Source organism: Carcharhinus amblyrhynchos, chromosome 8, assembly GCF_965287045.1.
Source record: "Carcharhinus amblyrhynchos chromosome 8, sCarAmb.v2.hapA, whole genome shotgun sequence".
Lineage (NCBI taxonomy): Eukaryota > Metazoa > Chordata > Chondrichthyes > Carcharhiniformes > Carcharhinidae > Carcharhinus > Carcharhinus amblyrhynchos.
The window spans coordinates 47962448-47986298 of NC_137331.1; the positions used below are offsets into that span (position 1 = coordinate 47962448).

Consider the following 23851-nt stretch of genomic DNA (forward strand, 5'->3'; position numbering starts at 1 on the left):
TTTCCTGTTGCCATCAGACCTTTGAATGGACCTATTTTATATTAAGCTGATCTTTCTCTTCAACTATCTGTAACTGCAGCACTATATTCTACATCTTTTCCTTTCCTTCCCCCCTATGAACTCAATGAATGTATGTTTTGTCTGTTTTGTGTGCAAGAAACAATACTTTTCATAGAATCCCAATATATATGACAAGAATAAATTAAATGAAAGAAGCACAAGTAGGCCACTAGGCCCTTCAAGCCTGCTCCGCCATTCAGTATTATCCTGGCTGATCTGTGCTGATTGCAACTCTTTCTGTGCCATTTCCCATAGTCCTCTTTCCTCGATCTATCAAATATTTATCCACCTACAATGTGAATACTTCTAATGATCCACTACCCTGTGGGGCAGAGAATTCCAGAGATTCACAACCCTTTGTGAGAAGAAATTTTTTTAGTTTTAAGTGACCGGTCCTGTATCTTGTAGCTACGTCCCCTTGTTCAAGACTCTCCCAAAAGTGAAACATATCCCCATCTACCTTGTAAAGCCCCTCAGGATCTTGTATGTTTGAATAAGGTCACCCCTCCCCCTTCTAAACTCCAAGGAATAAAGATCCAGATTATTTAGTCTGTCTTGTTAGGACAATCCACTCATCCCAGGAATTAGTCTGGTGAATCTCCTTTGAACTACCCACAGTGTTACGATATCCTTTTCTTGGTAAAGGAACCAAAATTGTACTCAGTGTTCCAGGTGAGGCCTCCCCAACACCTTATACAATTACAACAAACCTCCCTATTTTTACACTCCAACCCCTTTGCAATAAAGGTCAAAATGTTGTTTGCCTTCTTAACGATATATTGAACCTGCTTGATATCTTTTTATGAATCATGCATCAGAACAGCTAGATCCCTCTGTACTTCACTCACCTGCAGTCTCTCTCCATTTAGATAATCTGCCTTTTGATTCCTCCTACTAAAGTGCATGACCTCATACTTCCCCACGTTAAACACCTTGGCAGGAATTTTACCAGCCATGGTAAAATTAGGGCAGATCATGGAAAGGTCCGTTAACTTTGGGCACGATTTTACAGTTTCGGGACAAACTAGGCCATAAGATGCCACCCCTTGGTATTATTTTTGTAATCTCTAGCTTTATCTGTAGATTTACTCTTAGATTTATAATCTCTGTCCCTTCCTCTCTTTCCCACATTAATACCTTTCTCTGTTGACTCGTTTCCACTCTTTGATTTCCTATATCTTCCCAAATTTGATCCCTTGTCCCCATTACTTCATTTTAAACTCACTTCCCTAGTTAGCAGTTCACTAGAACATTGGTCCCAGCATGGCTCAGGTGTAGCTAATCCCATTGGTTCTGTCCCCAGTTTGCCCAGTATTAATGCCAGTGCCCCAAAAACCAAAACCTACTTCTCCCACACCATCCTTTGAGCCACAAGCCACGCATTCATCTTTCTAAATGCATTTACCCTCTGCCAATTTGCATGTGTCTCATGTAATAATCTGGAGATTATTACCTTTGAAGTTCTGCTTTTTAATTTTGTGCCTACTCCTCTCACTCTTTTTGCAGGACCTCTTTCCTAGTTCTAAGTATGTCCTTGATACCTACATGGACCACAACAACTGGATTCTTCCCCTCCCGCTTCAAGTTACTCTCCAGACAGACAACACAGCTTTCTGAACTCTCACACTCAGCTGAAGTGGACAGTGTCTATCTCCCTGACTATACTGTTCCCTACTACCACTACATTCCTCTTTGCTCCCCCTGCTTGAACAGCTTCACGTATCATGGTTCCATGGTCAGCTAACTTATCCACCCTGCAGACCCCACTTTCATCCGTACAATTTCATAAACTCCCTACAGTGCAGAAGGAGACAATTGAGCCCGTGAAGTCTGCACCAACCCTCTGAGACCATCTGACCAAAGCCAACCGCCCTGTCCCATACCAGCACACCCACCATAGCTAATCCACCTAACCTACACACTAGGAAAATTTAGCATGGCCAATTCACCTAACCTGCACATTTTTGGACGGTGGGAGGAAACCAGAGCACCCGGACGAAACTCAGGCACAGGGAGAACGTGCAAGTTCCACACAGTCACCTTAGGTTGGAATTAAACCCGGTTTAAAAGGCTGTCAGCACCTCAAACCTGATTTATAGTTGCAAAGTCTGAATGAGACTCCTCTAGTACTTTCTGGTCAGTCCCTCTACCCACCTCACTCGCAGTCAGAGCAGATTTCAAATTGTGCCATGTGGGCCATCATCGTGTTGCTGACATTAATTGGCTGGCAAAATTAGAAATTATGTTACTGCATTGACGGGTTAAAACAAAACACATTATGCTGCACTTCCGGATTTCCCGAGCACTGCCTGACCCCATGCTCCCAACACATCGTTGACTTAAAATCCAACCTACCATGTTTATTAGTTTCTGAAAAATGTTATGATATTAGCAAATTGGAAAAAGTCCGAGATATTAGTTTGACATTTTGACACTAATCTGAAGGATATTTCAATTGCTACATGATATCATTAGCTGATGACAATTTTTGTAGAAGGTACTGTTGTCAATTTCATTAATATCAAGCTGAGGATTGTGCAGACATTGTCAGATTACATTAATGTCTTAGTAGTTACACTACAGACAACAGTCTGAGATTCAGTCACTGAGTTATTAAGCTGGTTATGCTGACTGTGTCAAAGGACTTGTATTCGGTAAATACTCTCTGAGCTTTATCCCCTAGTGACAAGTAGTTAACATTCGGAGGATGGGAACCCCGCTCTTTCACAACATCAGAAAGATGGGAAAATAAGTTTTTCAAGTTCCTAGAAAGTCTCCTCTGCGGCAGGCTGCAATTACAGTGTCACATGCAAACTTCAGCCTGGTGTGAAATTACATAATGGAGGTGACCAGGGTTAATGTCTTATTTAAAATAACTAGCAAAGCAATTACCTGCAAATAAATTAAGTCTTTGTAAGCTAATACTTGCACAGTGCAAACTCAAGGACAAAATGAAACTGAAAATGGATCCTGTAGTACAGGACCAACATATTTAACATACTTAACATGTAAAGACCAGGCCCATTTGGTCCACAGCCACAGTAGACATGTTACTGAACATATTGCAAGATAGTGGCCTTCATTCTAACACAGCTACAGTTGGACAGTTATCAGAATACTATAGATTGGATTACTGATGTTACAAATGAGATAAATGGAAATAGTTGCTTTGGAAATGTATGGACATTTAGGACTGTGAGGCTTCTTCCTTTGGGATCTCTCTGTCTGGAGTGCCAGTGCTTGCTCATTCTTCACCTGCCACAGGCAAATGACGACACAGATCCATGTGGATTTGCTGCTGTCCATCACTTGTTGAGCCACCACATGGAAGGTGGTAATGGGGCCTGGGATGTGGTGGAAAGCATCCAAATATTAACTGACTTGTAATGATCTCCTAATCCCCCAGGTGTCCCCAGAGACTTAGATGAGAATATTAACATGAAAGACTGCATGGGATTAGGTACGGGTGAGATATTCCAGTTGGCAAAACGTGCATGATTTTGGAACCAAGCTCTGACCCACTAACCTCCATGTTTAACTCAGGAGCATTATATCGATCGTGTGTAATTCCCTCGAGTAAATGGCACACCCATGGATTCCCAGGCTTCCTGAAACTCACCTTTGAAGTCAGGGTGTGCCTGTAATAACATACAGATCACGCAGATAATCCAATAGATACTCAGTGCTCCAGCTGCTTCCTTGCCTACTCAAGGGGAAGGGTTTGTTCATGGCACTCTTGCTAAGAGTTTACTTTCTATACTTTGGAAGTTCTCAATCAGATCAAAATGGGCAGCACTTTGGTTGTCTTAGATTGGAACTCAAACACAAAGCAATATGATCAGCACCAGCAGTAACTGCATCCTGTTGACTGAGTTGCTGCTGGACATAAGCAAGTGGAGCAGCTGAGTGATGCAGCTCACAGGAGGGACCACATGCAAAACAGGATATGCAGGCAGAGCTGAATTCCCTTGACCTGCCAGACACTCACATTGTTACTTCCCTCATTGCCAGACACCTGTAACCTCCGAAAAGAATTCTGCTCCCCAGATATTACCAATTATCGTGTTATCGTTCAGGTCAGAAACTCCAAGTGTTCTATGGAACCCACCTGGATCATAAATTTTGCACCTTGAGTTTGGCTAGGATAAGCATGTTATACGTTAAATATGCTTCAAATGTCCCACTAGGAAGCTTTTATCAAACCAAGTTTATTTAAGAATATAGTTAACATATATGGAAAGAAAATTAGTAATAACTTTTATCAATTACAAACAAAAAATAACCATGATAATGAATAACTCTTCACAAATATATCTAAGATGATCCAATCAAACAAAACTCCCAATAAACAAAAAAAGTCCTTTTCATAAGTTTAAGACAGCAAAGACTAACCTTCGTGTGTTCCTGGAACTGTTCTGACTTCAAATTGTTCTCAGAACAATTTGAAGTCAGAACAGCTTTCCAGAATGCCAGGGAGAGACTCTGGTCAAGCCACCAACTGCAGATTTTCTACTCCAGGAAAGCAAGTAACCTTGCTTCCAGTTAACCAGCAGAATTTCCAAAACCAGATAGACAGAGAGAGAGAAACACAGCTTTCAATCTGATGTCTACCCCCATCTTGATCTCCAACCCCTTTTGGTCTCTGTGCCCTAATCCCACCCCAACCACTCTGTACCAATATAACCCTGGGAGATCTCGCCTCTTTATTTTCAGGATCTGAATGAAATATTTAAATTTACCTCCTTTTCCAGCCCCAGTATTCTTGCATCTTAACAGTTCCCTTTCCTTAGATCAGTGATTCCCATTTTCAGAACAGGAAATTCCTATTTTCCAGTGTGACCCCAGCTTAACACCTGAAAATGTGACCCCAGGCACCAGCAAAAACATTAGAATAGTATTTTAACATTCAATCTATATTTACTAATTTTTAAAATGTAAAATACATCTAATAATACATCATTTAAATATGAAAATGTGGGTTTTTAAAGCACTTTGTAAAAATATTGTACTTCAAAAATATTTAATTGGCTGTAATGCCTATTGGAAAACATTGAAGACAAGAAAATTACAAGATGAATACAACTTCTTTCATGTCTCTCAAAATGTGTGTTCTTTTTGTTTTTTTTCAGGTAGCCAGCTTCGTTCAGACACTCCCAGGTTGTGAAGAACAGGCAAAGATCTTTAAAGAAGAGGTAAGAAATAATGAAACCGCCATCATCTAGAATCTCATAGATTGTAAAGCTTGAATGACTATTATGATGCTCTGATGCAAAGTTCTAACATAAACCAGGGTACTTACGCAAGGATATTTTGGCCTTGGAGGGAGTGCAGAGGAGGTTTACTAGGCTGACGCCAGAGTTGAGGGGGTTGAGCTATGAGGAGAGGCTGAATAAACTAGGCTTGTACTCGTTAGAGTTTAGAAGAATGAGGGGAGATCTCATTGAGACGTATAAGATGATGAATGGGTTGGATAGGATAGAGGTGGAGAGACTCTTCCCGCTCAGAAAGGATAGTAGGACTGGGGGGCACAGCCTCAAGATAAAGGGGGGGCGGTTTAGAACGGAGTTGAGGAGGAACTTCTTCACTCAAAGGGTGGTGAATCTCTGGAATTCTCTGCCCGTTGAAGTGGTGGAGGCTGCCTCGCTAAATATTTTTAAGACGCGGGTTGATGGGTTTTTGATAAGCGAGGGGATTAAGGGTTATGGGGAGAGGGTGGGAATGTGGAACTGAGCCATGACAGATCAGCCATGATCTTATTGAATGGCGGGGCAGGCTCGAAGGGCTAGATGGCCTACTCCTGCTCCTATTTCTTATGTTCTTATGTGATACCTCTTAATTTGACTTTCTCATGGGAAATATTTCTTATATCTATTTTAGGAGCAAATGTGACTGTTTTTCCATATGCACCTTCATTTTAAACATTGGTTGTAATTTATAATCAGATAATTTTAGTGACAGGAGCCTTGAACCGGTGGAAACTTATAGATCATAACACAGAAGAACAAAATGGAATGTCAGATCATGGGTTCTCCTAGCTAGTCAGAAACATAAGTGCATAGTTTGTAAAGATGATTATCTATGCAGAGGGTCTCTGATATTTAGTTAAGAAATAGGAAGATAGATTTTCCAAGTCATCATTTACAGCAATTATATAAATCGCCATAATTGAGGGTCAGAAAATCATGGCAGCATTTGGCACTTTGCCAAAATGATTTCCAGTTACTGGGTTTGTATCAGATTAGGGCAAGGACAACCTGTTTTCTAAATCCAAATGTACCAGTGATGTGTATGTTCCATGATGGATTTTCCGATTCAAAATATTTAGCGTTGTAATGATGCAATGTGTAAATTGTGTGTACATAATTCCAAATTTAATAGCAGTTCTTTTAATACCATTTGTGTACGCATATGATTGTTGAAGCATGGGGAAAAGCATCAGGAGGAGTGAAATATAGAAATATGGGGAACATAGAAATTCCTGATGCAACACAAGTCAATGGATCTAATTTATGCCTATAAGTTTTTAGCAAAAAAGTACGATTTTCTGAAGGATTTTTGTGCTTTAACTCAAAATCTGTTATTGTGGAATTGGACATAGCAATTAGCCAAACTTACAGGATACTGTGAGGCCTAGATAGAGTGAATGTGGAGAGGATGTTTCCACTTGTAGGAAAAACTAGAACCAGAGGGCACAACCTTAGACTAAAGGGATGATCCTTTAAAACAGAGATGAGGAGGAATTTCTTCAGCCAGAGAGTGGTAAATCTATGGAACTCTTTGCTGCAGAAGGCTGTGGAGGCCAGGTCATTGAGTGTCTTTAAGACAGAGATTGATAGGTTCTTGATTAATAAGGGGATCAGGGGTTATGGGAAAAAGGTAGGAGAATGGGGATAAGAAAAATATGGGCTATGATTGAATGGCGGGGCAGAATTGATAGGCACAGAATTAGGCCACTCAGCCTATGTCTTATGGTCTTAAATAGAAATGTCCTTTTCAAATGGCAAAAGTTAAGTTTTTTTTATGTGCCAAGGTTTTCTTTTTGGAGCAATTTTCTTCCTTACTTAAAATGTAATTGGTTAGCATGAGATTTTAGCATATAGAGTACAGTAACTGAAACAGAATACAGACTGGAACCTGATACCTGAGGAAGAGTTATTCAGTGTTCCATCAAGAAAATATTGAAGGCACCTTCAGTGACTGAGTAATTTTTATCTCTCCCTCTGCAGTAACCTGGCAGCTGGCAGATTGTCCAACAATTCTAGAACACTCCTCATTTCATCCCATTAGAATTCTACAATGGATGGTCAATACATTCCTCCAACTTGCTGCCCAAAGGTTGATGGTGAAAATTAATCCCACTGAGTCACAGCGACCTCTGTTATCAGGTTCTAATCTCATTCCTATTTTAGCTACCTTACTATATTTGTCAATGATTCCCAACTTTTATACATCATGGCACACTTTGATACTACAAAAAAATTTGAGGCACGCCTCCTATTTTCTCCAACTGAATGACCCTCAAGCAAAAGCCTTTTATCTTTAAAACCTCCTAAAAATGTCAAGCTAGCATCTAATACAATGTTCAACCATTTAAGAAGTTTATGATGGAAACTCTATCACCAGCTACATGTCAAATACAAAATATTTATTTAAAAAATACACAAATTAAAAGTGTTTCCCATTAAAGATTTCAATTGTTTTTAGTTTTTTTAAGTCTGCATTCTCAATGTGAAAGGCCATAAATGAAGGAAAAGCTGTGAGCAGCCTCTTACCAACAACACTAGTGTGACACCTGGGCTTGCCTTTGAACGTAGGAACTGATGATGTGGAGATGCTGGCGTTGGACTGGGGTAAACACAGTAAGAACACCAGGTTAAAGTCCAGCAGGTTTATTTGCAGCAAACACCACTAGCTTTCGGAACTGGCTGTTCCTCCGTCAGGTGGGTGAGAGTTCTGATCACAAACAGAGCATATAAAGACACAAACTCAATTTACATGAATAGTGATTGGAATGTGAGTCTTTATAGCTAATCAAGTCTTGAAAGTACAGACAGTGTGAGTGGAGAGAGCATTAAGCACAGGTTAAAGAGACATGTATTGTTTCCAGACAGGAAAGTTAGTGAGATTTTGCAAATCCAGGCAAGTTGTGGGGTGTTACAGATAGAGTGACATGAATCCAAGATCCCGGTTAAGGCCGTTCTCATGTGTGTGGAACTTGGCTATCAGTCTCTGCTCAGCAACTCTGCGCTGTCGTGTGTCATGAAGGCTGCCTTGGAGAAAGCTTACCCGAAGATCAGAGGCCGAATGCCCATGTCCGCTGAAGTGTTCCCCAACAGGAAGAGAACACTGTTGCCTGGTGATTGTTGAATGGTGTTTATTCATCCGTTGTCGTAGCATTTGTTACATTCCAATCATTATTCATGTAAACTGAGTTTGTATCTTTATATGCCCTGTTTGTGATCAGAACTCCCACCCACCTGACAAAGGAACAGCCAGTTCCAAAAGCCAGTGGTGTTTGCTACAAATAAACCTGTTGGATTTTAACCTAGTGTTGTGAGACTTCTTACACAGGAACTGACAACAGTGCATCAGCAACTCACAGGTTTTGCTCCACTGACAGGCATTCTGTGCTTTTGTTTTTTTACATAAGCCAGTATTGTGAATGCCAATTTGCGCAGATAAGTTGTCAGAAATGGTAAGGGTACTGCTATAGCACAGTCTGAAATAGATAGATAATCTTGTCATGCAAATAACCAAAATGTGTCCAGAGGCATCTCTGAAAACTCAGGGACCAGATCAGAAACCCCAAGGTATATTAGGAATTTAGACTAGACCCCCAACTCTAAATTTATTTTGGCATTAGTGTGAGGATAAGATATTTCACTCCAAGTGTGATTTTATTGACACATTAGGAAGCTTTTATCAAACTTTATTTGAACAGTGGTTTAAATATAACAAATGAGTTAGCTTAATTTTTACAAATTGAAATACTTAAATATGACAATGTGTATCTGTTAACCTATCTCTCTTAATTCAAATTTAAACAATATTTCTCATAGACGTAAACTCCTCTTCAAAATCAGTTAGCGAACAATATGGGCTACGTGTTTTACTTATTAATAGTCCTAGAGCCTTTGGACACCCATGTCTTCTGACAGCTCCAAAACAGCAGCCTCCAGAGAGAAAGACATTTCCTGCTCCTTGCAGACCCAAGCAGAAACTAGACTTATTTTCCCCTGTAAGCTTCACTCCTCCCATTTACATGACCCTGTCTCTTGTCAAACAACCTAATTAAGCTTTACTCTGAAACATCGGTGGAAAACCAAAAATAAACAAAAAAAATTAGCTCAGATTAAAACAGACACCCCATTATCTGGAATCATTTATTCTCCTGCATGGTTTGCCGACAGATTGGCACTAGGTAAACCAGAGTTGAATTTTAAACATACCCCTCACAAGAAACATGATATAAATATATTCCTAAAAGGCACAGTGTCATCACACAGATTCAGTGTCCAATTCATCCCGAGCTCTAGAAATTCCTCTTGTTCTTTTAATTACAATTTCTTTGATGATTCAAAAGGAAGTGAACTAAATAGATCATGTACTCACTCAAAGTCTTCCATCTAATGAAGAGAAAGATTCAAACTTCTCTTGTAGTTTTTGAAGATATGTTGAGATAGGGTTGAGTATCATTTATCCAGCAAGATTTGATGATGCTAGCTTGAACATCCCAGTCGACCCACTTACCACATTTTTTTGCCAGTCTGATTTGAGTCCTTGACTGATCAGAAACTCTAAGGTATTTTGTGAAGTTAACCCAGACCCTAACTTTTACATTTGGTTTTGGAATTAAGATGAGCATAAGGTGTTTCACTCCAGATATCATTCAAGTAACCCACTTGGAAGCTTTTATTAAGACAAACTTTATTTAAGAAAACAGTTAGAATTTAACAAAAAGAACTAGCATAACTTTTACCAAGTAAAATACTTAAGTATAATGCTTAATAGCTAGCTATCTCTATTGTTCCAATTCAGCAGTTTCCCCAAGCATAAGTCCCTTCTTTAGCACTTTTTACACTTCTTGAGAGTGATCCAGATAGACACCTGACTTCCATAAGAACATAAGTAATAGGAGCAGGAGTAGGCCATCTAGCCCTTCGAGCCTGCCCTGCCATTCAATAAGATCATGGCTGATCTGAAGTGGATCAGTTCCACTTACCCGCCTGCTCCCCATACCCCTTAATTCCCTTATTGATCAGAAATCTACCTACCCGTGACTTCAACATATTCAACGAGGTAGCCTCCACCACTTCAATGGGCAGAGAATTCCAGAGATTCACCATCCTTTGAGAGAAGAAGTTCCTCCTCAACTCTGTTCTAAACTGCACCCCCCCCCCCCCCCCCGGCTTATTTTGAGGCTGTGCCCTCTAGTTCTGGTTTCCTTTCTAAGTGGAAAGAATCTCTATACCTCTTTCATACAGCAACTTGCAATTCTCATGCAGCAACTTCCAGAGAATGCTCCACCCCTGGACAGTAGAAACTTGGAGAAAAAGGCTTCTTTCTTAGCAGATTCCATTCTCCACTTCAGACAGAGTAAGAGATGCAGAGAAAATTACTCAGTCACTGAAGGTGCCTTTAATATTTTCTTGATGAAACACAGAATGACTCGTACTCAGATATCTGTATTATATTTCAGTTACCACACTCTATATGCTAAAATCTCATGCTAACCAGTTACATTTTAACTAAGGAAGAAAACTCCAGAGCAAATTGCTTTGAGTTCTCTCTGAAAATCCCAAAAGCATTCTGCTTTCAGTTCTCTGTGGAAGCCGAGCTGTACCCATTCATATGACCTTGCTTGTCAGTCAACCTAATCAAGCTCCACTCTGCAATATCCCAGGGGAAAACTCAAAACAACAGAACCCTGCATTAATTCAGATCAAAACAAACATTACATCAATTAAGATAAATTATGTTGCTACAGTAACAATACAGTGCTTCTGGATTGAGATAAAATGGAAGAAACTAGTAAACACATTCAGCACAGAAAAATGACTAAAATACATTTCTTAAAGGCACAATATCATCACAACTTACAGAACAGAAATTCTTCCAGCACATCACAGAGATTATAAACATGACAGAGGATATTTTCTTGCGACAGCCATCACACTTATGTGTGCATGAGCAAACTCTGGTAGTTGGCTCCCAGCCCTTCACAAATTAGTAAACAAGAGCAATTTCAAAGGACATGAACATCCAGGGGTATTCAGTATTTAGGAAGGAAAAGGTGATGTGGTTGCATTGCTGGTTAAAGAGGAAATTAACGCGATAGTGAGGAAGAATATTAGCTCCAATAATGTGGAATCTGTATGAGTAGAACTGAGGGGCAAAACAACATTAGTCAGGGTTATATATAGACTCCAAACTGTAAAGATGATGTTGCAATTTGAAATTAGAGATGCATATGATAAAGGAACATCTGTAATTATGGGTGACTTTAATCTACATATAGATTGGGTAAATCAGATTATTAACCATACCGTAGAGAAGGAATTCCTGGACTATGTCCGGGGTGGTTTTCTCAATGAATATATTGAGGAACCAAGTAAAAAAAAGGCAAGTATTGCATAATGAAAAATGAATAATTGCCAATCTGATTGTTCAAGGTCCCTTGGGGATGAGTGACCATAATATAATAGAATTCTCCATCAAGATGGAGAGTGATTCTGAACAAGGGTTTTGAATCTTAATAAAGGAAACTATGATGGTATGAGGCATGAGTTGACTTACTTTAAAGGGATGACGGTGGCTAAGCAATGACAAACATTCAAAGCACGCATGCGTGAAATGCAACAATTGTTCACTCCTGTCTGGTGCAAAAAGAAAATGGGAAAGGTGTCCAAACCATGACTTACAAAGGAAATTAGAGATCGTATTAAGGAAGGGGCATACAAATAGGCCAGAGAAAACGGCAAACCTAAGTATTGAGATCAATTTAGAATTCAGCAAGGGAGGAGAAAGAGATTGATTAAGAAAGAGAAAATAGGGTACAAGAGTAAGCTTGTGGGGAACATAAAAACTTACTTTAAAAGCTTCTGTAGGTACAAGAAAAGAAAAAGATTGGTGAAGAAATTTGTAGGTCACACAGTCAGAAACAGGGAAATTTCTAGTGGGGAACAACTAAATACAGTGCCTGAACAACTATATGTGTACTTTGGTTCCTTTGTTTGAATAGAGGGGAGTATGGTAGGATGAGAGAAGAATTGGCGAATGTGGACTGGGGGAGTGCGTTGGAAGGTAGGTCTGCTGAGGAGCAGTGGAGGATCTTTAAGGAGATCTTTCTTGGTGCTCAGCAGAAATTTAGTCCGATGGTTAAAAAGGACAGTAGGAAGAGAGGTAATAAGCCGTGGATAACGAAGGAGGTGAAGGAAAGTGTTAAATTAAAAGCGGAGGAATTTAGAGTAGCTAAGAGTAGTGGGCGAGAAGAGGATTGGGAAAGGTTTAAATGTCAACAAAGATTGACAAAGAAGTTGATAAAGGAGGGTAGGAGAAGCTATGAGGCTGGGCTAGCACTTAATATAAAAAAGGATAGCAAGAGTTTTTATAAATATATAAAAAGGAAGAGGCTGGCTAGGGTGAACGTTGGTCCTTTAGAGGATGAGAAAGGGGAGCTAGTGGTAGGGGATGGGGATATGGCTAAGGTCTTGAATAACTTTTTTGTTTCTGTCTTCACGGAGGAGGACGTGAATAATTTGCCGGGTGTTAGCGATGGAAAGGTGGTAGGAATGGAGGGTCTTAATGACATTACTGTTACTAGAGAGGTGGTGCTCGACAGACTGGAGGGGCTGATTGTGGACAAGTCCCCAGGACCGGATGGAATGCATCCGAGGGTTCTGAAAGAAATGGCGGAGGTGATAGTGGATGCCTTGGTGGTTATTTTCCAGACGTCGCTGGATTCCGGGGAAGTGCCGGAAGATTGGAAAACGGCTAATGTTACGCCGTTGTTTAAGAAGGGTGCCAGGCAAAAGGCGGGGAATTATAGGCCGGTTAGTTTAACGTCTGTGGTAGGTAAAATGTTAGAATCCGTCATTAAGCAGGAAATTGCGAGGCATCTTGAAGGGAATTGCTTGATAGGGCGGACGCAACACGGTTTCATTAAAGGGAAGTCGTGTCTGACAAATTTACTGGAGTTCTATGAGGATGTGTCTAGGGCAGTGGATAGAGGAGAGCCGGTGGATGTGGTCTTTCTGGATTTTCAGAAGGCGTTTGACAAGGTACCTCACAAGAGGTTATTGCAGAAGGTCAGGGGACATGGAGTTGGGGGTAGGGTGTTAGCGTGGATAGAGGATTGGTTGTCAAATAGGAGGCAGAGAGTGGGGGTCAATGGGTGCTATTCGGATTGGCGGTTGGTGACTAGTGGGGTGCCCCAGGGGTCGGTGCTGGGGCCTCAGCTATTTACCATTTACATAGATGATCTGGAGGAGGGAACCGAGTGCAGGGTGTCGAAATTTGCTGATGACACCAAGATTGGGGGAAAGGCAAATTGTGCGGAGGGTGTGGAGAGTCTGCAGAAGGATCTAGATAGGCTGGGCGAATGGGCCAGGAAATGGCAAATGGAATTTAATGTTGGCAAGTGTGAGGTGGTCCACTTTGGTAGGAAGAATGGTAGGAAGGACTATTACTTACGTGGCGAAAAACTGCAGCAGGCGACGGTGCAGAGGGACCTCGGGGTCCTTGTGCATGAGTCGCAAAAACCCAGCTTGCAGGTGCAGCAGGTGGTCAGGAAGGCGAATGGGATGCTGGCCTTCATAGCGAGGGGGATTGAATATAAAAGTAGGGAGGTCTTGCTGCAGCTGTATAGGGCATTGGTGAGGCCGCAGCTGGAGTACTGTGTGCAGTTTTGGGCGCCGCACCTGCGCAAGGATATTTTGGCCCTGGAGGGAGTGCAGAGGAGGTTTACTAGGCTGATACCGGAGTTGAGGGGATTGAGCTATGAGGAGAGGCTGAATAAACTAGGCTTGTACTCGTTAGAGTTTAGAAGAATGAGGGGAGATCTCATTGAGACGTATAAGATGATGAATGGGATGGATAGGATAGAGGTGGAGAGACTCTTCCCGCTCAAAAAAGACAGTAGGACTAGGGGGCACAGCCTCAAGATAAAGGGGAGGCGGTTTAGAACGGAGTTGAGGAGGAACTTCTTCACTCAAAGGGTGGTGAATCTCTGGAATTCTCTGCCCGTTGAAGTGGTGGAGGCTGCCTCGCTAAATATTTTTAAGAAGCGGGTTGATGGGTTCTTGATAAGAGAGGGGATTAAGGGTTATGGGAAGAGGGCGGGAAAGTGGAACTGAGCCACAACAGATCAGCCATGATCTTATTGAATGGCGGGGCAGGCTCGAAGGGCTAGATGGCCTACTCCTGCTCCTATTTCTTATGTTCTTATGTTCTGCCTTCACAAAGGAGGATACAAATAAGATACCAGAAATGTTGGGGAACACACCATTTAGTGTGAGGAAGGAACTGAAGGAAATCAGTATTAGTGGGAAAATGGTGTTGGGAAAATTAATGGGATTGAAGGCTGATAGATCCCCAACGCCTGATAATCTGCATCCCAGAGTCATTAAGGAAGTGGCCCCAGAAGTAATGGATGCATTGGTGGTCATTCTCCAAGATTCTATAGACTCTGGAACAGCTCTCATGAATTGGAGAATAGATGATATAACCCAACTATGTAAAGGGAGGTAGAAAGACAGGAAATTGTAGACAGTCATCATGATATCAGTGTTAGGGAAAATGCTGAGTCCAAAATGCTGGCAGGGAAGTACAGAACCAGGGGTCACAATATAAAGATATGGGGTAAACCATGAGATGAGGAGAAATTCCTGTGGAATTCTCTATCACAATAAGCAGTTGAGGCCAAAACATTGTGCGCAACATTATACAGCCTCGCTTATCATTAAACCATAAAATCCTGCCCGAGATCAATGCACCTTTCCATGGTCTGCCACTCACCCACTCCGATTCCCCTGGCAGGTGGAACATTAAAATTCCAGCTTGTGTGTTTTCAAGAAGGAGTTAAATATAGTTCTTGGGCCTAAAGGGACCAAAGGATATAGGGGAAAGATGGGAACAGGAGTTGGATGATCAGCCATGAGCACAATAAATAGTGAAGGGCCTAATACCCTACTCCTTTTCTCTATGTGAGTTCACATATTTCATTATTTTCACTTTTTAGTCTAACTGCAGTTAAAGCAGATGGCACTGTTTTGGATATGGCAGTCGATCTAGATGTCAGGATTCTTTTTCTTTCATCTTCCTCACAAACCCTTTGTCTTTTTCCACCATAGAAGCTGCTCTGTCAGTGCAGAATGTATTGTGCTTGGCTCAGTTCAGATTGTTACCCTCCAGATGAGCAGTTGTGACACAAAAGATTTCTTCTCTGGTCACATAATTAGGTATTTCTTCCCAAAAGAAGACATTCTCAGCATTCTTGACACTGGCTAAGAGCTGTCTGTGTCCACTAATATCCATGGAGTCATTGGTCTTCAGGGCAAATTTTCCACTCGTTTCTAATTCTTGTTGAAGTACCTGTTCAATATAAAGTTGCATTTTGTCAGTACGCTGTTTGAATATACTATCAGAAAGAGGAACTTTATTGCTTTCTTTGACAGTATCAGCTCCCAACATTACTCTCACAATACTTCTTCATGCTGGCAAAATTGGGATTTCAGCAATGGTGTGTAGCTTCTTTGATTTCACTATGAGCTCAGCCATCAGATAACTCGTCTCCTGCGCCTTGTCTGAAACCTACACACATTACATTATATGTTATTTTACATTTTGTTCTCTCAGGCACTTGAAATGCTGCATATCCCTATTGGAGAGTGAATGTGTTTTGTGTTGAAATGGTACTTCAATCTACCTGGTTCCATTGCATTGTTTGGGAGCTTCTCCCTTCAAGTTAGGCATTCTGAGACAGGGCCATGAAAATCCAAAGGCCGAGTAGCTATGACTTTACTGTCTGTGTATGAACCTTGCTTTTTCCTCCTGAGGTTCTGTTCTTCTGGCTACATCTGAATCAAAGTGGGATTCTTCCTTTCTCTTCAAGAACTTATGTGGCCAAACTTATGATTGTAAGTTGATGCTTCAGGGCATTTGTGTAATGTTGTCAAACACACCACATTACATAAATGCCCTGAAGCATTAGCTTACAAGCATGATTTCAGCTCTTTGGCAATGCCAAGCCTAGAACTACTTCTCCAAAGGTGCATCCTTGCTCTAATGCCACGCAGCAGAGTTACCAATCTTCAGTTGCCTTCTTGGATCTTCGGGGCTTTTTCTGGGATCTCTTCGACATCTCCTGAATCCACCTTATTTAAGGGCGGCTGCTCATCGCACTTTCTCTAAATGAACTTGTTTCTCCTTTTAACTTTATTGGTTCCTATTTCTTACCTTTGTCTTCTTCACTTACTGGGAACTTTCTTTTTTACTTCTCTCTGCCTTCTGTTTTTCGACCTCTGTCTCTCTCGCTTTTCCCAGAGTTTTTGTACCCTTTGTGTTTTTGATTTTTGCGCAGGTACATCTCCAGCTCTGTGGTTGTCATCTCTAAGTCCCAAGGAACTTTGGGCTGCCCATATGTGTCAGTGGGGAAAGGGCCACACATGCACAGTTTCAATTTTTTACATTGGTCAGGTGCATGGGCCTGACCAATGTGAAAAATCCAAACCATACTTTTGTGGCCCATTCCCAGCTGCCACGTGCACAGTTTGGATTCCCAATGTAAAAAATAAATCCGAACATAGCCCAGTGGAGTGGCCAACAGTAACATCTGAGTGAGGTGTTTAGCAATGGTTGACATTCCTGAAGGGCACATATGAAATAACGGGGTGAATGGGCTCAGCTGCTGTCCCTACCTGCTGCCTTGGCATAATCAAGGATACCACGCGGACATACACTTCCACCTCCTTCCATCATGAAAAAGATACAAATGTCTGAAAAAGTGTACCAACAGATTCAAGAACAACTTCTTCCCTGCTGTCATTAGACTTTTGAATGGTCCCATTGGATATTAATCTGATCTTTCTCTTCACCATGTAACTGCAATGCTATATTCTGCACCCTATTCTTTTCCTTTCCCCCTATGTTCTTCATGAGCAGTATGTTGGCCTGTATAGCATGCAAGAAACAAAATTTTTCACTGAATCCCAGTACATGTGACAGTAAATCAAATCAAATCAAAAAAGTCAAATTCAGTGGTCAGAAAACTACAAATATTCACTTATCAGGGCATGTGTATGAATAATCATCACTTGAGCAGTGTACTGACGAGCACCCACAACCAGTGGAACAGTGTCCTTCCATGGAAAGAAGTCTCACAACAGCAGGTTAAAGTACAACAGGTTTCTTTTCGGAGCACTGCTCCTTTGTCAGATGAGTGTAAGTTCTGTTCACAAACAGGGCATATAAAGACACAAGCTCAATTTACAAAATAATAGTTGGAATGCGAATCTTTACCGTAATCAAGTCTTAAAGATACAGACAATGTGAGTGGAGAGAGCGCTAAGCACAGGTTAAAGAAGTATGTATTGTCTCCAGAGAGGACAGTTAGTGAGATTTTGCAAGCCCGGGCAAATCATGGGGGTTACAGATAGTGTGACATGAACCCAAGATCCTGGTTGAGGCTGTCCTCGTATGCAGAACTTGGCTATCAGTCTCTGCTCAGCGACTCTACATTGTGTGTTGTGACGGCCGCCTTGCAGAATGCTTACTCAAAGATCTGAGGCCGAATGTTTGTGACCGCTGAAGTGTTCCCCAACAGGAAGAGAACAGTGTTGCCTGTTGATTGTTGAGTGGTGTTCATTCATCCGTTGTCATAACATCTGCATGGTCTCCCCAATGTACCATGCCTCAGGACATCCTTTCCTGCAGTGTATCAGGTAGACAACGTTGGCCGAGTCGCAAGAGTATGTACCGTTTACCTGGATGGTGTTCTCACGTGAGATGATGGCATCTGTGTCGATGATCCAGCACATCTTGCAGAGGTTGCTGTGGCAGGGTTGTGTGGTGTCATGGTCACTGTTCTCCTGTAGTTTGGTGCGGACAATGGTCTGTTTGAGGTTGTGCGGTTGTTTAAAGGCATGAAGTGGAGATGTGGGGATGGCCTTGGCGAGATGTTCACCTTCATTAATGATATGTTGAAGGCTCCGGAGAAGATGTTGTAGCTTCTCTGATCCAGGGAAGTACTGGACGATGAAGGGTACTCTGTCTGCCGTGTCCCATGTTTGTCTTCTGAGGAGGTCAAGTCGAGCTCTATATCCTGTGTTTATGAGGGCATCTTTCATCGTCTGGAGGTGTCTATTGCGATCCTGCTCATCTGAGCAAATCCTGTGTATACAAAGGGCTTGTCTGTGGGGAATGGCTTCTTTAATGTGCTTAGGGTGGAAGCTGGAGAAGTGCAGCATCGTGAGATTATCCATAGGCTTGCAGTACAATGAAGTGCTGAGGTGACTGTCCTTAATGGAGATGCATGTGTCCAAGATTGCAACCAATACTGGAAAGTAGTCCATGGTGAGTCTGATGGTGGGATGGAACTTGTTGATGCCATCATGTAGTCGTTTCAGTGATCGTTCACCATGAGTCCAAAGGAAGAAAATGTCATCGATGTATCTAGTGTATAGCATTGGTTGAAGATCTTACGCGGTGAAGAGGTCTTGTTCAAACCTGTGCATGAAGATGTTGGCATATTGAGGTGCAAATTTGGTCCTCATGGCTGTTCCGTGTATCTGGAAGAATTGGTTGATAAAGCGCATGAGTTGTAAAATTCCATCTGGAGACTGGCAGTTGTTGGCATTGAGTACTGAGTACATTATCATTTTGTAAATGCATTCCAACCATTATTTTGTAAATTGAGTTTGTGTCTTTATATGCCCTGTTTGTGAACAGAACTCCCACTTACTGACGAAGGAGCAGCGCTCCAAAGTTAGTGGATTTTGCTACCAAATAAACCTGTTGGACTTTAACCTGATGTTGTAAGACTTCTTACTGTGTTTATCCCAGTCCAACGCTGGCATTTGCACATCATCGGCATTTCCACATCATGAGCCCTTCCTTAGAGTCAGTGCACTCTATTTTACCATTTTGATTCTGAGTGCTGGGCGGACTTGAAACTGGGAGTGTTTCAGATCTGACTTTTAGACCCGTTCTCTGGCACCCCCATACACACTCTGCCTGCAAAAATATCAGCAATTCAGAATCGCACTGCACAAGCCTGTGAGCAGGGCTTAATGCACCCAAAATCATGCAGGTCCGATCAGCGTCTCCAACTGCCTGTGCGCAGAAACAAAAAAAGTTATGGAATGATGCTTCCCACCACCCCCCTCCCAACCTGGATAATGCCTTCTGGCATTATGCCCCACCTCCATAACATTACTGACCCCCTTAACTGCTCCCCCCACCACCCAGACCGATTTGCGGCCCTCTCCTTCCTCTTCCCCCTCACTGATCACAGGCAGAGTGGCAGTGATCCTGCACGCGCACCCCCCACCCCCCACCCCCGCAACCCACCCCAAGCAGAGAGCCATCAGACATTCGGCACTTACCTCCTCACTAAGTGGAGCACCCAAATCGAACTTTCGTATAGCATGTCTGTTTCGCGTCAATTCTGAATGGGCGAACACAATGGTAAAAGGGGAAGTGCCAGTAAGCTTGTGTGTGCAGCTCATTAAGACAATTTAAATACATGTAAATGGCTGTCCCACCCGTTTTGGGTGCAGTCCTGACTGCAGCCATTTTCAGGCCTTGTTAAAGAGGGAACCAGTGTGGAGGCAGGTGCAGATTGTGCTACTTGCCTCACGCCTGACTTTATCAAGTTTTTGTGCCTGAAAACGGGTGTACTTGATGATAAAATCAGGCCCAGTAGCTTCTCAAAAGTAAATTAAAATGGTGATGAATGGTGATGAACAAGCACAATGGCTGTTTGCCTCTTAATTACTATTTACAAATCATTAAGATAAATATTGCAACGATGTGTTTTCTTGATAATGTGATATGGTTATTTGCTCAATGTGTGTAACATAAAATGTAGAATTTAGAGAGATTATTGGATTCACTGAATTATATATTTAACTTTAATGTTACTGAAATGATCAAGACTCTACAGTTCATTGACTTTAGCATTCATGATTACAAAAGCCCCAATTAAGAATAATGTTCATGCGTGGGTTTAATTACCCAGCAATATAATAGGAGAAAAAAGATAGGATTTTATTGAATTTCATTTGTAGTAGGTAAACTTGTGTAATTGAATGACTTAATTGTTAGGACTTCTATGAACAAGGAAATGTCTAGAGAGTATCACCGAAATTTTACCACCTCTCCATCCCTCCATCCCTGGAATTGGGGCGGGCGAGGCCGACAGAACGGAATTTTCCATTGGCCTCGGGCAGGATTTTATGAGCTTCACTTGAGCAAGGTCATATATGTTTTACCTTGCAGAAAAATATCACAAATAGTTCATGTAAGTGATCCAGAAATACTCTGATAATTCTCGCTAGTTGGAGAGATTAGTTAAGCAGACAACATAATCACTCACTTTTTCCCTTTCTCAGACAGATCTCCATTTGGAACTTTTCATAAGATGTGCAATGGGCTTATTAAAGCTTCAAACATAATTTATTTTATTGAGATGAATAGAATTAATAAATTCTTTACTTTCTCATCAGGAATGGTCATTTAAAAGAGGCAAAACTGCACTGTCAAAACTTTTGTTTTTAAAGGCCAGCATTTGCAGCTGTTGGTTAAATTTTGAATCTGTGTTTTGGTTATTAAAAAAAACTATTATCATCTTTCAGAGCTAAAGTATGCTACGAAGCAGCTTCTGTTGTCCAAGCACCAGAATCTTTGTTTCAACCTTCTCGTGATATGTTGCATCTTGATTTTGAGTGAACGTGTTATACCTAATTTTAATGCTTTTCATTTCTTGTTTGGGCTGTCTCAACGAGTCACAAACTAAAATTGAAGACATTATTCTCAGTTATTAAAGAGCTATAATCTAGTCTTCCTCTTCCTCAAATGACCGTGGTACAATGGATTACCAGAACAGTGGGTGCTAATATTTATATGGTCACATACCAAGTATGTATTAAAGGAATGAAACTCTTTGCTGATGATGAAGATCATGAGATTAGTGGAAACGTCCGCATACATACACTTTAGAGAAGACCGCAATGTGGAAAAAAATAGTTTGTTCTGTTGCCTGGTGTTGTTTTCCATGTGCAAGCGATGAAAGTAAAAAAGGCTTCCATTACTGGTTGTATGCTGACAAATAATTCTGGAATATGTACTGTGTGGCATGGAATAATCAAGTAGTGTAGAAAATCAAGGCTATAGTCACCTCTGCGCCAATAGCATAGCCATCCCTTTCATTGAGTTTGTCTGAAGGGCAAGGTGGCAAAACAGCAAAGCTCACTGACTGCATCCTTTATGAAGCATAGCTGGTAAAGCTGGTCTTCATACATGTCAGTGCATCTGTTCTTTAACCTACAGACCCAGCTGGTTAAGTGGAGGGCTGAGGTGGGAATAATGGTGATCTTTCTTCACTGCAAGAAGACCTGCTGTTTTTATTCCTAGTCCTCCTCATTCTCCAGGAGTCAAATATATTTTTTCAAGGACTCTCTTTGACATTTTCGCATGAGTTTTTTTTTCCGGTTTTCAGGGACTCCTTTTTCATTCTCACTAACTCCATTACTAGGTAATTCATTCATACAGTAACATTATTTCTGTATTTGTGTTGTTTTTTTATCAGGTTAGCCTTCTTTAGATAGACTAGATAGCAAAAATACCTAAATGAAATAGCTATAATGTATAGCAGCTCATCCAATCTATAGCCTAGGATTGATCAGATCAAAATAAAATGTTAACCATGTATCGACGATAGATTAAAACATATTTTGCAAATATTACCTTTATTTGGGATTAAGATGGCTTGTGCAATAGTGGTTCAAAACCAGAACAGAGAAAACATAGGGTAAGCAGATAACAGCAGTTCTGATTCTGGGGTGGCACAGTGGTTAGCACTGCTATCTCACAGAACCAGGGACCTGGGTTCAATTCCCAGATTGGGTTACTGTCTGTGTGGCGTTTGACGTTCTCCTTGTGTCTGCATGGGTTTCCTCTGGGTGCTCCCATTTCCTCGCCCAAAAGACGTGCTAGTTAGATGCTTTGGTCATGCTAAATTCTCCCTCAGTGTATACGAATAAGTGCCAGAGTGTGATGACTAGGGGATTTTCACAGTGACTTCATTGCAGTGTTAATGTAAGCCTATTTGTGACACCAATAAATGAAATGAATGAAAAACACGTTACCACCATAACTGGAAGTTACAAACAGCTGTCTATAGAGTGTATATATATTAAATATATTCTTTGCTGACACCTGCTGTAGAATAAAGAAAACATTAGAAGCATGCTGATGTAGTAATGATGTTAGATCAAATGACTGAGAAGTAAGAGAGATGTGGAAGGAGAGAAGCTCCAACCTCTTTTACTGGTCCAAATATGCAAGTATTTGATTTGACTTATTATCGTCACATGTATTGGGGCATTATTGAAAAGTCTTATTTCTTGTGCGCTATACCGACAAAACATACTGCTCATAGAGAAGGAAAGGAGCGGGTGCAGAATATAGTGTTACAGTCATAGCCAGGGTGTAGAGAAAAATCAGTTTAATATATGTAGGTTCATTCAAAAATCTGATGGCAATACGGAAGAAGCTGTTCTTGAGTTGGTTGGTATGTGATTTCACACTTGTGTATCTTTTTCCCAATGGAAGAAGGTGGAAGACAATCTGTCTAGGATGCGTGGGATCTTTGATTATGCTGGCTGCTTTTCCAAGGCAGCAGGAAGTGTAGATAGAGTCAATGGATGCTTACTTACTGTACTGTAAATAGTAATGGTTTTGAGGAATTATAACTGAGTAGCATACTTTTGGAACGTAGACAGTATCCCCCTTCTAGACCCCAATCACACAACGGAACAGATGTCCTGATCTTGCTGCAAGCAGCTCCCCTGGGCCTGCTCCCAGCTTTATTATTGGGTTCTCAGCCATTCCCTCTACTCCCTTCTCTTCCTCCTGGCCTCGCAGAGGAAATCAGAGTTCCACAGTTGAACACAACAGCCTCATTGTCCAGGATGTTGCTGCTGTTCCTCCTAGACAGGTTCCTTCCCTCCTACCCTTACTGCTCCTCCAATCATAAACTCTGACAGTGGAGGAGCAGCAAGAATGGGAGAGAGGGAACATATGAGTGGGCAAGCTGGAACAGCCAGCATGGGAGGAACAGAATCTGTGATTGGAGGAGCAACTGCTTATAGATTCTTCCATCCCATACTTAGTGTTGTTCCAATCACAACTCTGCATTATTTTCCCACTTCCAGAGCCCTGTTCGGACAATGGAGGAACCGCACTATAAAATAATCTTGAATTTTTCACCCCTGGTTTTCCTAATCTACTTTTGATGTATTGAGAGTGAATTTTCCCCATCTGTCTTTATTTTGAATCCTGCCACCAACACAGACGGGAGAAGAAAAGCCAATAAGAATTACAATCTTTGGATTGTGTTCAGATTTTTTCCCCAGAATTGCAGTTCCAAAGCAAAATTACAGTTGGAAAATGTAGGAGCAAACTACAGGCCCGCTCTATGCCCATCTCAGCACCTGATAGACTCTAACCTGAATATAGGCATATTGAATGAAGTGGCTGACCGTCCCAATATACAAACAAACCTGTTTATATC

General features: G+C 41.4%; 1 protein-coding gene across 1 annotated transcript in view; it reads left to right on the top strand.

Annotated features, from left to right (window-relative positions):
* The window catches only part of LOC145346986 (lethal(3)malignant brain tumor-like protein 4), a 329699-nt gene that overhangs the window by 302744 nt on the left and 3104 nt on the right, over positions 1-23851 (top strand). Inside the window, exon 23 of the mRNA XM_080194871.1 lies at positions 5190-5252. Within this exon, the coding sequence (XP_080050997.1) occupies positions 5190-5252 (63 nt within the window). The remainder of the gene's footprint in view (positions 1-5189; positions 5253-23851) is intronic.